This window comes from Camelus bactrianus, chromosome 12, assembly GCF_048773025.1.
Source record: "Camelus bactrianus isolate YW-2024 breed Bactrian camel chromosome 12, ASM4877302v1, whole genome shotgun sequence".
Lineage (NCBI taxonomy): Eukaryota > Metazoa > Chordata > Mammalia > Artiodactyla > Camelidae > Camelus > Camelus bactrianus.
In genome coordinates this window covers 16,333,428-16,349,345 of record NC_133550.1, presented here as the reverse complement: position 1 = coordinate 16,349,345, position 15,918 = coordinate 16,333,428, and the positions used below count along the sequence as shown (strand labels likewise).

At 39.0% G+C, this 15,918-nt stretch overlaps 1 protein-coding gene across 3 annotated transcripts in view; it reads right to left on the bottom strand.

The window, feature by feature from the left end:
• The window catches only part of LIMA1 (LIM domain and actin binding 1), a 71,062-nt gene that overhangs the window by 25,707 nt on the left and 29,437 nt on the right, over positions 1 to 15,918 (bottom strand). For all 3 annotated transcript variants that reach the window (XM_045523513.2, XM_010964276.3, XM_045523514.2), the window contains exons 3-4: positions 10,881 to 10,926; positions 5,904 to 6,368 (exon numbers count right to left, since the gene is read on the bottom strand). In XM_045523513.2, the coding sequence (XP_045379469.1) occupies positions 5,904 to 6,368; positions 10,881 to 10,926 (511 nt within the window). The remainder of the gene's footprint in view (positions 1 to 5,903; positions 6,369 to 10,880; positions 10,927 to 15,918) is intronic.

The window sequence follows — 15,918 nt, the reverse complement described above, 5'->3', positions numbered from 1 at the left end:
GTGAAATAAGTCAGACAGAGAAAAACAAATACTGTATGATGTCATTGATAATGTGGAATATAAAAAATACAACAAAGTAGTAAATATAACAAAAATGCAGCAGACTCACAGATACAGAGAATAAACTAGTGGTTACCAGTGAGGAGAGGAAAACGGGGAGGGGCAATATACAGGTAGGCAAGTAGGAGGTACAAATTATTAGGTATAAAATAAGCTACAAGGATATATGGCAAATATTTTATAATACCTATATTGTGAAATCACTATACTGTACACCTGTAACATATAATATTGTACACCAACTACAATTTAAAAAAGATTATATTAAAGAAAAAATCAGTGGGGGTGGTGCCACTGAGAGCAAAATCACATTTTGAAATTACACAGCCATAAACTATAGGTGAATATCATAAATCAGCAAAAATTAGCTTTAACAGGATATATGAGGAAGACAGCATTGGTAGAAAAACAGACAATTCTTGTGTTTACTTAACAGAACCAGTTATCCATACTTAGAGCACTAGGAATGTATCTATTGAAGGTCTAACGTTAGGTCACCGTAAGATTTATGATTCACTGATAAGTAAATTAAAAATATACTCTGCTACACTAGGATGACTATATTAGACCCCAAAGTGATGTTCACAGTTATTCAAATCCCTTTCTTCCTTAAGCCCATCGTAAAATTATGATTTAACAATATACAATTAATACCAATTATGAACATCCTCAAAATTGCATTCTTCTGGGAATATAATTCCAAATAATTTACTTAAGACATTAACAAAGTAGAAGAAAAACCTTATTAAGATAACATTAAATAGATAAGTCATAATTGCATATGTCATTATGTAATTATTAACAAGAAAGGAGAAAATAAAACATTATGGATAATTAAATTGTAGAGATTCCTTACGAACACCTACCCATTCTTTGAGTAGGCAAATATAAATTGTTTCTCTGATGTAGATTACAGATTAGTTGGCCATGGATAAAATATGTGATGAATACAGGTCAGACTTGAGCTTGAATGACTTATTTTCTCAAGGACTCACTCCACTACATCAACACATATACACTGCTATGTACCAGTATTATGTAAAACTAAATAAAACACAAGTGTCACTTCCAGGAACTTAGAAGAGAAACCACAAAAATGTTGAACCGTTTGAAGAAAGATGGTTTTACTCTCATATTAACATGTGTGGCTTTTGCTGGCATTTTGATGCTAACCATACATAGGATGATCCTGGTGATAAGAACAGAAATTATAAGGGACATTGAAGGGCTTAGGAATCTAAGAAGAGAGAAAGAGCAAAGAAGTAAAAAGGTTGATGGGACAGGGAAAACTTCTATTTTAATTTAGATACCTCTATTTTAGCTGTTGTATCTTTGTAGTATAAAGTAAGTTAACACAATTAAAATATAACTAACTGGAAGCATTAAAATAAATATACCATGAATAAATAAGCAAGCAAGCAAGCAAACAAACCAACCCAGTTACCTCCTGGGAGAGGGGAGGGTATAGCTCAGTGGTAAAGCATGTGCATGAGGTCCTGGGTTCCATCCTCAGTAACTCCGTTATAAACAAACAAACAAAAACTATGAATAATGGGGGGGGGATAAAGAAAACAAATTTTTTTCTAAATAGTTTTCATTCTATTCACTTATGGACAAACTTATCATTACTCTCTCATTACTGCCTCCTATCTTGGTTAATTCCCAAAGAGTGAATGTGTGAGTGTGTTTATGTGTTCCAGAAAACAGATTTTTTGGTGAGGAAGCATTCACTCTTCTCTCTTTTCTTTTCTTTATCTAACTCCTCTCTCAGACAATGAAAACACTGCATGGAAGAAGCAGTAGTCAGTGTGTAAAAGAATCAAGAGATATCCATATTCCAGCCTTATTTTCTCACATTACAACTAATTGGTTTAATCCTGACCCAAGTAAAAGACAATAGTTTAAACAGGTTATGATGGTAGAAATATACTATCCAAATATTTGGTCTTTAATCTCCTATCTGAGGATTTGTGTGAACCAAATACGTCAAGAGCCAAACAGAAAGAACTGAGATTTAAGGAGCCTTTCACATGCTCCCCATAGTGTTTGGTCATTTGAATAACTGCATCCTGGCCTCTGATGATTATGGATCCAAATGCCAATATGATGATAACTGGATATTGGTTATAACTGCTTGATCAGCTATCTTTTTCCCAAAAGGATGCCCAGAAAAGTTTACCTTGGCTACCTAAAACCCAGATCAACATATACATGAAGTCAGGGGTGCTAAACCACATTCAGTGTATGTCACTGGGGGACTTCTTGTCCTCATACCAATAGGTTACATTAAGCTATCTACTGCTCATTTGCTTACAGGAATTAGAACCATCATGTTCAACTAAACCATCTGACCTGAGTAACCTATCTGTTCACCAAAGATAGAGGATAAGTAAGGAATAGTCTTTAATCAGTTCTCATTATTTAACAGTTGAGTTCTAAGATTTTCTTCCTTTTATTAAATAAATACTAAGAGCCAAGTCATTGTGCTGACCACTGAGGGATAAAAGCATCACTACTTTAAAAGAAATTATAGACTGGGCATGAACAAGTTCATTCATGACTATTAAAGGAAGCATGTATAAGTGGCCAAAGAGAAGTAAAAAGAAAATTCTACAGGAGGGTCAGGAAAGTGAAAAGCAATTTCATCTGGGAAAAAACTGAGGTAAGGTCTCATCATCTTGATAGACCTTGAGGAGTAAGATTTCAAAAGGTAGAAATTAGGAGAAAGGCATGAATAATTTAGAAAATGAAGAGTAATCTAGGGCTTCAGTATAAGACTGACTATGAGACTGGAAAGGTAGGTTGAGCTCAGACTCTGGGAGACCCAAATATTAAATATAGATTTTGAGGCATTGAAAGTTTCTGATCAAGGGAGTAACATAATTTACAACTATGTTTAGAAAAATAAATAGCAAAGGTGTGAAGGATGGACGAAAGAAAGAACTGAGAGGCCAATGGGGGAGGCTGTAGCAATTCTACGCTAAAAGGTTGAACACAGACTTAGACATGGAACCTCTTGGAGAGAATGGCCCACACTTGAGAGATGTATAGAGGGAAGACTTATTTAGATGGCTTACTAAGTGACTGGGAAGAGGCAGGCAGAAAGAATAACGGATTCCACACTTCACAGCCCAGGAGATGTGGTGAATGGTGATACATTAAGGGACGGGATGGGTAGAGCAGGTTTTGGTTGGAAAGATAATGGATTCTTTTTTAGCCTTCTTGAATTTGAGTGCCTAAGGGATATTTACAAAGAGGTATATGATTTGGAAGCCAACCAGAAAATTAGGGCCGAAGCTTGGGTTAAGAATTCAAGATTAGAATCTAGTTTTGGGATTCATCTCTTGGAGTCCGAGAAAGAGATGAGACTACACTAGGAGAGAGAGAGAAAAAAAAAAAAAATAGGAAGGCAGAGAAGAGATCAGGAAGAAAAGTGGACAAGAGAAACCATCCCAGACAAAAGGAAGCAAGACAGACTAAGAGAAGCCAGTTAATTTTGTCTCCTGCAAATAACTCTGATAAAAAGATTCAGGAGATAAAAAGATTTAGATTTGGCATTTCCATTATCTGTGTGCTCCCTGACCCTGCCCAGCTAGTTGGTTAGAGATTCAGCCCAGTTCTCCAAAATTCAATTACAGAAACAAAGATTTGCACAATTTGTATCTATTATATTCATTTGTCTCACGGAAGTATTCATTTGTTAGCTCTGAGATAATCATTCTTACTTGTATCCTCTTGCTCCTACAAGAATTTCTAGTGTCCCTACGTATTTCTCAGAGCTTCCTTCCAAAGATCCAATTATATAACTTTCTGATTAAAGCCTTATCCATGCTGAAATTATGTTAGCAATAACCATAACCTAGTTTCAAACTGATTAGTTATTCCTTAAACTAGACAAAACTTTAAAAAAAAACTTTTATTGAAATATTAGACAAACGGTTTTAAAGTAATCTAGACTGTTTCCAACATGGATAATGATGCTTATTCAGAAGCAGCTATAAAACCAAGGGCAGCTGTGTTTTACACTCCCAAAGCAGTCCATTAAATGACAAGTGACTATTTAATCAGAAAGTTTAAAAAGACCCCCCAAAAGCCCAGGTCAATCTTAGAACCCCTCTGTCTTCCTAAATCGTCAGCAATCAGGCTACCCAGTGCCAGCCTGATCTAGTAGGATCTTTATTTATATGAGGATTTTTTTTTTCTCCACTCCGACCAGCCACAAAGAGATATGCTTGTTCCAATCCATCTCGCATGAGACATTTACGAGAAAGAAGTCTCTCACCAGATCCTTACACATAATCAGCATTTCTGTTTGCTGCAGTCCCAGGCATTTCCTACCTTAGGCCAGTTTTGACAGGCACCAGCCTTTTACACTGAATCAGCATTGTGTGTGCTGACGTGACATCAGCCATCCTGCCCCTTACAGGGTCTGAGAGGAGGAGATTTACAATGGTGCTTTGAGTCACCACAAAGCCCCTTCCTCTCTATTTAGGATTTCTGACATTTTTTTCCTTCCATTTAAAATTCTTCTTCCATTTGAATGTAAAACAAAAAAAAATTTATTAAGACCATAAAGGGGAAAGAGGGAGTTAGTAGCCCTTGAGGACTCAAAATTGAGAGGGACGAGAGTTTAAGAAAAGTCATAAAATTGCTTTGTGGTTACATCTCTTGCCAAATGGTTTCAGTGTTAAAACTCGTGCACAGAAAAGGGTTCTAGTTTTGCAAACGTTTAAAAACTCTACATCCTCAAACAGATGATCCCCAAATACTAGAGACTTTTCTAGGTAGAAAAGCAACAGGCAGCTGCTGTAAGATACAAGAGATGACGACTAAATCACACCAAACGTAACTGAGGATTATACTATATTATATATTATACTATAAATTATCTACTTTTTATCTCAGAATAAAAAATGCTTCATACCATTACTTCCCAAATGTAGAGATTTGGGCCAAATATTTAGCTTAAAAATTTTCGCTTTCCCATCGAGATGGAATCTAGAGTAAATGATGGCTTTGCTCCCCATCAGATCTGTTTATTTCATTATTATGACTGTTGTAACAAACCAACCCCATGTACAAAGCCAGATATGCAGGAAAGTATGAGAAAACTGGAAAACTTTACCAGCACTGCGGCCCCTGGATTGTGTTATAAGTCACCAGCATATGTAACTCATTTTCTAGTTAAGTAATTCCCTCTGGGGACCCGGTCTGCAATCCACATGAAGGATCAGATTTCATTAGCAGTTGTAGGAAAATGCAGCCCTGTGCATTTGCAAGTCAAAACTCCTAAAGGCTACAGCTAGTCTGGCTATCTTCATTGATTTTTCCTGGGATAGGATTTTAGCTGATAGAAAACATTTGTTGTAAGGCAAAGATGAGGAAGTTGAGAAGAAGAGAAGGATTCAGAGACAACTAAGCCTCAGTCTTAATGTTAAACTCTGGCCTTAACACTCAGCCTGCAGCTGTGTCCAACAGGAGAGCGACTCAGCAGTAATTCCACCCCCCGCCCCAAGCTACAAATGACAAAAGGCACAGGAAGACAAGTTAAAAGGGCAAGCTTACAAAAACACATAATCCAATAGGCATCAAACTCTCTTAACTTCTATACATTGTCCTGAATCTCAATGTGTGCTTGATCTCATGTGAAATTGGGTCGGAGACTCAGAAATACCTAATGCAATTAATTCATTTGAGACTTTTAATTAACTACTCATCTAACTTGAATCAAAAGACATAATGACCACATACTCGCCACTACTCAAACTGTCTAGATTAGAAAGGCAGCTTTGTTCATTTACTTGAATTGGCTTTTTCAGGTTTTAAACCCACCCAATCCTTACCTTGGTTTGAGCTGGTTCACCTTTCTCAAACATCATCTTAAGCCTGTTCAGAGGAACATTGTATTTCTCTATTTTGTTTGCAGCTTCTGTGTTTTCACTCATTTCAGGTTTTCCCACTTCTTGCCTGGATTCTCCCAGACAATTTTCCATTTTTTTACTTTCTGTTGAGTGATCTTTAAGATGCTCACTGTCCTCGATGAGAGGGTACGGGCACTGGATAGGGGCTTCAGGAGGCGATCCGAATCTAGGTCTGGGGTGGACTCGCTCCTCTTGGTCAGCTTCGACCCCAGAGGCAGAGCTGCTGGCCACTTCAGCGGGAGGAGGGTCGCCTCTGTGCCTGACCTCGGCGCTGCTGTTTCGCACTGAGTCTGGGAGAGACCCTGCTCTCAGCACCGGGTTCTCCCACTTCTTCTTTAACACAGTCAGGTTCCCTCTTCTAAAGTGCTGGGGGAGATTTTCAGTGTTCTAGAAGAACAAGAAGTAAATGCCAGTTATAACTTGCCTGCTGAAACATTCAAACATGTTGTTCTTTGTAAAATGAAAGTTAAAACTCCAAGCTGCTCCTGGTCCACTGGCGTTTCAGACAGCTGTGAACAGTTACAGCCCTGCCACATGGAGAAAGCATCCACCCCGGGAGAGGGAGAGGGGAAGAGAGAAAAAGTCAGGAGCTAAAGCAGGAAGTGATAAAACAGGATAGCCTTATAAGGACAAAATGAGAAGAAAGGAAAGCCCAGATCTAATGATAGTTACGTTGGAGACAAGGGATTTTTATCCAAAGATTAATGGGGAAAGCAAGAAAGAAAAAGCAAAATACCAGTTACTTTAAACCCTGTAAATATGCATTAATAAAGGTTCATCATTATATGCCACAAAATTACACAGTGAATGCTGTTTTTTTTTTGTTTGTTTTAATTGAAGTATAGTTGATTCTGCTGTTATTTTTTTCTTCTTTTAAATGAGACAAAGATGCAGGATAGCTTAAACTATGCAATATCAATAACTGTGGATAGTGATTGAAACTATTTGTGGAAATTTAAAGCAGTCACCAGACTTTCACGTATATTTGCATAAGTGATTTTTCATCATATCTGACATAATTTACATGAGCAGTCAAATTTTATTTTTACATAAAAACTCAATCCCCTTTTTTCCCCCTGTTCTTCTCTACATTTGTCTATGTGTAAATTCTGTTATCAGCAAATTCACTATTTTCCAGATCCTTTGGGAAAAATACCAGGCTTCAAATGAAACACCAATATCACCCCATCTCTTGATTGAAGGACACGTGTTTGCACATCTAAGACAGTTCTCTTTCGCCTGGGTCAAACTGGAATTAATTTATACATATAAGACAGACTGAAAACAACCTGGAAATTGTCAATGTTATTCCACAATAATAGAGGAAACATGCTTGACGAAGTAAAATTCAATCTCCCAGACTTTGAAAGCACTCCTAAGTAAATTAAGCAGCCATACCTTCCCAACATACCACAAACTTCAATACCTTCTTACTCTCCATTCCTGTAGCCTTGTGACTCACCAGTCTTTCAACTAAGAAAGAAAGGACAAACCACCTAGGACTGAAAGACTCTGAGGAATTAAACAGGATTAGCAGCTATATTGGGAATTAAGTCTCTCACCCTATTACTCTTCTGAATATACTCTGAGAGCCACTTCATCAAGTAGCACCAAGGCTTGAAAAAAAAGATGACAGAAGAACAACTGCTTGATTTTAGTGTTTAGATCTCAGCTGACATGATAACTCATTGGGGGAAGCATGTATGGTTCAGAAACAGAAGCAGCACAGAAAGTTTTCTTGTTGGAAGAGAGAATTAAAAAACAGGCCTGGAAGCTGGTGCTACCTTAACCGCCAGCAGCACTCTTAGCTTTGTGCTACCTCCTGCCACACAATGGCTGAGTCATCTATGTCTCTGACTTCACCGGCTCACCTGCCCTGCCCTGCCCAAACAGGAGCCCTGAGAACCAAAGTGGCATTTTGCCTTGGTAACTGGACACTTACTTTTCTCAGAGATATATCATGTCATCAAAGTGTATTTATTGACACAGAAAGATGCTCATAGGATACTTTTGAGTGAACAAAGCCAGTTATAAGATAGCACGATCCCATTTTATAATACACATGTATGTTTATAAATCCAAACAGAGAAAAGTAGTCTGGAAGAAAAGACACCCGGAAGTTAACAGGTTGCCTCTGGGGATCAGGGATTTATGGACATTTGTATTTTCTTCTTTTTCTTTTCATGATTAATGTGCTTTTATTGGAAAATAAAAGTGAACACAAAAATAAAATTATGCATCATCCTCACATCACAAAAGACTTCTATGGCATATCAAATAAATTTTTTTGAATACTAATTTTGATGTTACTCTTGAAAGCTGTCATTTCTTGAAAGCTTGAAAGCTGTCATTTCTACTTTCATTTGTGATGACCTAAAAGAGAGGGATTTGTGTGATGGAGTACCTGCAATGTTCCAGACAAAGGCCTGGCAGAGAACATCCCTTAGGGAGGCATTTTAACCGAGGAGGAAATGTGCTCTTTAAAAGGAGCGCTTAGGGATACAAGTTCAAAAGTGCTGCGGTGGGGACAAGCAGGGGAAGGGCAGGGCTGTAAATTCTGACAGCATTAATGGCCCCAGAGCCTCCCAGCACCCCTGGCAGCACCACCCAGGCCAATCAGTTGTCCAGGTCTTTAGCACCTGAGGCAAAGATGGGGAAGAAGCAGTGGCTACGGTCTTTCTGGGGAAGAAAGAGAAGCAAGAAGGTACAGGACAAAAGCGAGAGCTGAAAGCAGACTGGGCAGCTCAATGGAAAGAGCATTGGCCTGAGACAGCTGGGTTATCACTGGACAGTGGGTTATGGGCCTCTTATATTTTCTTCTCTTTCTTTATCTGTATTTTCTTTCTTTTTTCTTTTTAATTGAAGTACAGTTGATTTACAATGTTGGGTTATTTTCAGGTGTACAGCAAAGTGATTCAGTTACATATATATTTTTCAGGTTATATTCCATTATAGGTTATTATAAGATATTGAATATAATTCCCTATGCTCTACAGTAAATCTTTGTTGCTTATCTATTTTATGTATAGTACCTGTATTTCCTACAATGAACACATATTTCTTATCTAAATCCAGCTCCATCCAGCCAAGTGACCCTGGGCAAGTCTCTTAACTTCTGGAAACTACCACACAGGGCTATTGTGGAGAACAGATGGGACAACATTAAAGCACAGAGTGCAGTGCTCGACATAAATAGGCACCCAATAAATGGTGACAATTAGTATTAAATGGGCAGCCCTCCCTACTCCTCCAGCCACACCTCACAATGGTGATCAATCACAGCATCCAGTCACCTCCCAGATCCTGAACTTGGGTGACAGTCTCTTACTGTTCTTTCTACTCTCTTTACACACTCTACTGTTTCAGAGTAGGGGTAGGGCCTACAAAATAAGGTCACATTTTAGTCAACGTCATTTGTGTCATGTTTTAAATTTTTCCCAAGTATTTTCTCAGAATAAGGCAGTGGGAAGTCAAGGAGGCTGCAAGTTTTCAAGGGCCTCACTGGTTGCTAGACAACCAGAGCCTCCTTTCTCAAAGGGACATCCAGCACATTACTCATCCCACCCAGCAAGGGTGAGCATCTCTGTGAATGTTGCCTGTGGACCAAATTGGCTGCCTGAATCCAGACCAGGCACACTCAAGAGATACAACACAGTGTCCTCTCTGCAGGAACATCTGACTTGGAAGGGGCCTTGGATAAATACCTTCCTCTCTTTGGATCTCAGTTATTTCACTCGCAACATGAAGAGGCTGGGTCAAATGAGCAATAACGTTGAAATCTTGGCAGGGGAATCTTCATCTTAAAAGCAGGGGGATGTTTGGCATATAGCAGTGGGACTGGAAACACAGACAACCTAGATGTAGTCATTCAAGGAAGAGAAGAAATTCCTAGGATAAGAGCTTCTCAGAAAAGTGGTAGCCAATCATTTTGGAGATGAATGCCTAAACAGCACAGATTTCAAGAAGTGGTATATTCCATGCTTGAAAAGAACCTAAACATATAACTGATGGGGGTATTAATGGTCTGTCTCTCTGTGTCCTAAGTGCAGGTGGAACAGGAAGAGAAAAAGAGGGGTAAATTTCTGGGAATTCCAACTATCATGTCACCCTATCCCAATAAACAAACCTCATTACCTCGCCACACCGCCCCTGCCCCCAAAAGACCCAGTCAGCATTGCCCGCTTAGAGAAAGCAAACTAATAGGGGCATGTTACATACTAATTTAAATAGGCTAGGTACCCAAAACTGTCAGGATGATGTTTTTGTAATGCTAGCCAAATTAAAGAATCCTTGCCCAAATATGTGAGGTTTGTTTTCCTCATAAAATTAAATCAAGTAAGATTTCAAAATAAATACACTATCCAGCCCAACTGGAAGTTAGCCAGTGGAAGAGGACAAATGGGTACAAGCCAGGAGCTGGTTCTGAGGTTTTTGCCTTTGATGGACCCTGGCGCTGAGAAACTTGCTAACTAGACAGGGTCAAGAAGTTTGCTTTAAACAAAGAACACAGAAGATGACAACAGCTGCACAGCTGCTACCATTTAAATGCAGAGAGACATTCTGGTTGTTTGATTTGGAAAAAAGGAAACAGCCTAGGAAACCCTGTCCTAGTTTGAGCAGGAGGAGTAAGCCATTTTATAACCGCAGGCAAAGAACTTGGCCTTCTGTCCTTTGCTCAGGAGAGAAAAAGTAGCTCCAAAGGAAAGCCTCAGTGAAAAAATACAATTCTCTTCACCTGAGCCAAATTCTGCCAAGCAAATGGCTCACCAATCAGATCGGCTGGCACAAATGTCCGGCTCAGCTGACATGGAGCCCATGCCCTGCAGAGGATGCAGGTGGCTGGGCCACATGGGCTCTGCCCATGAAGTTCCACATGACCCATGGCTTCCAAATACTTACACTTCTCCTCTTTTCCATGTTTGCTTCTTCAGCTGCTTTCTGGTACCTTCAGAGAAGAGGGGGGAAAAAGAGAAGGTTCTCGAATTAAAGTTATATTTTTACTCTTTCAGTCTTTAAGAAAACCACTTCTTGCATACCTATTTTTGCCAGCAATTGTCTTTAATCAACTCTATCAAAAGAAGCAGAGAATCAGAGCAGCTCTTGCTTCCTGCACTGTTACAGTCATCTGCCCTGATATAAGAGAAAGATCCAAGTCGATGAGGTCAAATGCTGGGAAACAACTGGTTAGAGCAAAAAATCTGGGGTTTAAGTCCCAGTTCCATCACTTATTAACTGTGATCTCTGCCAAGTAACTTAACCTCTCTAAGACTCAGTTTCCTTATCTAGAAAATGGCTTTACAGATCTACTACAAAGCTGGGAAGATCAAAAGAGATCACATGTATAAAAATACTTTGGAATTAATCAAAGGATATAGCATTACATGAATCCTAGGATGCTCATTTACCCCACATTAAAACCTTGTCTGCCAAATGACTGAGAGGTAGTCATACCACCTGTACATGTGTGAATTTAGTCTAAGCTGTCGGTAGTGCCACTTTAGCTCAGTAAGTGTGTATGACGATACTACACACGTTTTAAATGCCACCTAAAATATCTTTAAGGAGATTACACTATGACTTGCCATTTAAAGAGAAATTATTTTACTTTTTCTCTGTATGCATGAGTGATATGTGAGAAAAGCTTATGCACTAAGCAAGCTTTCGTCCTTTTAATTAGCAGTATTTTTTCTTAGTGATGCATAAAATAATGGCATAGCCTACAGTCGATGGCATTTTAGATTTAATAAATAGGCATATATAATTTTATTATTTTAATTTTATTATTACTTTTATCATTTTATTTTATAATGTTTATTACTTGGATCAGAAGATCCCTGAGAAACAACTGAAGTCCCAGGGCTTTTTGGTGGGATCAGGTTTTCTCCATTTGAAGATGAAGGAGGCTTAAGGGGTCCAGGCTACAGCAACTCTCTGGAACACTCAGAACCACTTTAACCTGGCTTCTTCAGGACCTCTGAGTCAAGCACTGAAGGCTGCAATATGACTTGGAGAATCTCCAACATGTGCCTTCTTTGGGTCTGCATGCCTAGAATTCACCAACCCAACCCTAGGAAAGGGCAAGTTCAAAGGGCTACGAGTTCTCTATGTTAAGGTAGAATTTCAGAATTCACAAGTTGCAGGGAGGATAGAGCTCAGTGGTAGAGTGTGTGCTTAGCATACACAAGGTCCTGGGTTCAATCCCCAGTACCTCCATAAATAAATAAATAAAACTATCACTGTGCCTGATCAAAAAAAAAAAAAAAAAACACAAGACATTTGGGCAAGAAAAGGAGGTGAAACAAAGAGCAGTACGGGAAAGGGGCCATTCCTCTACCAAAACCAACTTTCAACTCATAAATACCCTCAATAAGCTCAGAACTTCCTCAGTGTGTGTTAAACAGAACAATCTCAATCAAAATGGAAAGCAGAGAAAAGTCCTGGATCTGGCACCACTGCCTACCTGCTATGTAACCTGGGTCCTATCACTTCAGATACTTGGGTCTCATCTACGAAATTAAGTCCCTATGTGAGAGAATTTCTAAGATCTCTTCCATTCCTATCACTGTTCAAATTTTAACAATCAAACATCAGTAATTGTCTCATTCCACAGGCTGGGTAATACTGTGCAACTGAGTAGAGATTTCTTATAGAGACTTCCAAAAGTTTCTGGGATTTCACTGTCCATAAAAAGATTATGGAAGAAAATGGAATTAGAACTGCTAGAAGTCAAGTGACAAGCTAGAAAGATATCCTCAACTTATATTCCAGACAAAAGGCTAATTTCCCTAAAATCCAAAGAACTCTTGCAAATCAGTAAGAAACCAACAAACAACTTAATAGAAAAATGGGCATAAATATAAACACATGGTTCACAGAAAATACCAAATGACACTTAAACCAACAATAAGGATGCTCAAATTCAAAATGAAAATTCAAACCACACTAAGAATATTTTTTTCCTATCAAGTAGGAAAAGCTTTTAAAAAAAAAAGCTAATATACTAAGAGTAAATTAATAAAACCTCTATAGAAGGCATTTTGCCTTGCTGAGGAAATGACCTTTAGGCTGAGATCTGAAGTTTGACCAGAAGGAGCTAGCCAGGCAAAACAAAGCAAGAAAAGAATTTCAAGCAGAGAAAAATATCACACACAAAGTTCCCAAGGCAAGAAGTCTCATGTGTATAAGATACACAAAGAAGTCCAGTGTTGCTGAAGCACAGAGAAAAGGAGAGGTCAGGAGATGATGCTGGAAGGCAAGGGCTTTGTAGTCCACATTAAGGATTTTGCATTTAATCCTAGGTACAATGAAATGACAAGTCATGTTTTTAAAAGAGCACTGGATAAGTGTGCAGAGAATGGACTGGAAGGGGCTGAGAATGGAGGTGGCAATAATGAGACGTGATGCTGGCTTGGTCCAGGGTGGTGGCACTGGAGATAACATGAATAGATTTGAGATATATTTCAGTAGCTGAATTAATAGGATTAGTAATGAGGGCAGAAGGAAGAAGTCAAGAATGATCCCCAGGTTTCCAGCAGCTGAGTCAATGCAACTACTGTTCACTGGGGTGTGGAATTGTGAAGGAGGAGCAAACTTGGGGATGGGGAAGACGAAGAATGCAGTGTTAGCCACGCTAGCTAAAACATCCATTTGATGGTGCCAGTGATTAGCTGCATGTGTCTAGAGCTTGAAAAGAGAGAGCTGAGCTACCAATATAAATTTAGGACTTGCCTGTTCACGGATGGTGCTAAAGCCGTGGAAGTATATGATATCATCTACAAAGAGTGTGTAGCGCATGAAAAGGACCAGAACTCAGTCCTGGAGACTCTAACATTTAGCAGTCAGAAGTCAAAGAAGAGGTGATAATAGAGAATGACAAGGAACAGACAGAGAGGTAGGAGGAAAACCAGGACACCCCTAGTGAAACCAAGAGAAGGAAAAAATGTGGGCAGGAAGAAGTGGTGAGAGGTCATCTAAGACCAAGGCTAACAAACATCTCCTTGATTTAGCAACAGAGAAGACTTTGGTAACCTCGGCAATCCTCCCCGACTATAAATGTAATTAATTAATTCCTAGTCTTTTTCATGGGCATTTGGATTATTTCCAGTTATCAGCCACTACAAATAGTGCTTTGGTGAGTGTCCTTGTATGCGTATTTTTTCCCCTCTTGCACCAATGTATCTGTCTGAAAGAGTCCCTAAAAATGGAAATGTAGAAACACAGTGGATTATATCTACAAAGGAACTTAGAACTGGCCTCGAACTTGTGTTTCCACACCCCTTGGGTAATCATCTACAGTATATTACATCAATAATACAATATATGAAAGTCAGGGCCAATCAGCAGGCAGGTTTATTTTTAGGCAATTGTTCTCCAAGGCAAGGTACTTACACTGTGGTTAGTTGGGTAAATAAGCTCAGAGGTTCCTTTCCCTTTACTGTCTTAACAGAAATATAGTTTTAAAGAAAGAAGATCAAAATAGTTTTCATCTTTAGTCCTATTCTTTTAGCACTGAGGTATCTGTAAGATACAGATGTATACACCAATGGCTGCCTTGAATTGTTCTGAAACTCCCACTCAAATATCACCACCCTTTATTTGTTTTTTTTAATTGAATTTAATTTGTTTTAATTGAAGTATAGTCAATTTATAACGTTGTGACCATTCTTTATTTGTAGTGAAGCACTTGCTAAATAGGAGACACGCAGGGAGAAAGGTTCTACACCATTGCTTTCTTCCAAGGTAGGTCCTTGGTACTTTAACATTTTGACTCTCAGAATACTAAACACTGAAGCACAATACTTCTGAATTCAGTTAGATCACGATCCAGGCCTTAGACTTTCCTCAGAGACGCTCAGAGCAACTAGCATTATTCTGACAAAAAATGTGAAGGTCATTGACTAGGGGAGGGGGAGATGGCATTTTGAAGATCCAAATTTGAGGGAAAAAAATATTTGCCATGAGATTTCTATAATTAAAATCTCATCCACTTTCTCTTCCCAGATTTTCTCGTCCTCCCAGTCTCCTCCTTTTCACACACAGAATTTAATCTTGCAACTGCTCCTTAATGCTCAGCTGTGAGGCAGGCAGCTGATGGAGGATGCTAAAATTATCTGGGGAGTAATAACAGTGTCTCAAACTTTTCTAAGGTCAGAAAACAGAGTTCCTGAGCCATGACTCTTGCTTGTGTGCCCTCAAATACAGCAAAGGGAACACTGAGCCAAAGAAAGGAAAGTGGAAACTCCCAAGTTTTAGGCAATGTATTTTCTTCTGGAACAATTTCACCACTAAATGTTACAGAGAAGCAAAGAAGTTAACCAGGGAGACCTGAGGGTCAATTTTTTCCTAATGAAGGAAGAATAGTCACAGAAAACTAAATATAAATCCTGTTCTTCTTGGGACTATGCAATGGGTAGAGTTACAACAAGAGTGGGAGGAGCTGTGACAGGAGAGAAGGTAGGTTTGGGGTGGGGGATTAAGTGTGCTGGATTAAGCTCTGCCACCATCTTGGGGGTGTGACTGTCAGTCAGAATTGCTGGTCATCAAGTTCATGATTTGTCAGAGAAATGGAACAAAGGTTAGCCAGATCAGTGGTTTTGAAACTCTTGTTGCTGGAGAATCCTCTCTTCAAATGATAACTTAGAAGCTGACATATGAAAGGGATCAAAGCAGGTTTGCTGGGGTGGAAGGTCACAGGCTCAGCCCTTTAGATTTTCCCATCTTCCCAGAACTGGTCCCTGGGGTTCCTCTGAAGAACTCAATTAAGCTAGTTTGAAAACCACTGGGCTAGATTCCCTTCAATTCAAAAAATATATGAGTCAAAGAGGAACCTTCTGCAGAGAAACCAAATTCTACCAAGAGCATCAAATTTTAATCAAGCAAAGGATTACGCTATGCCAAAGTCAAAGGTGAGTGACACCAAAGCCAGCCATTCAAACTG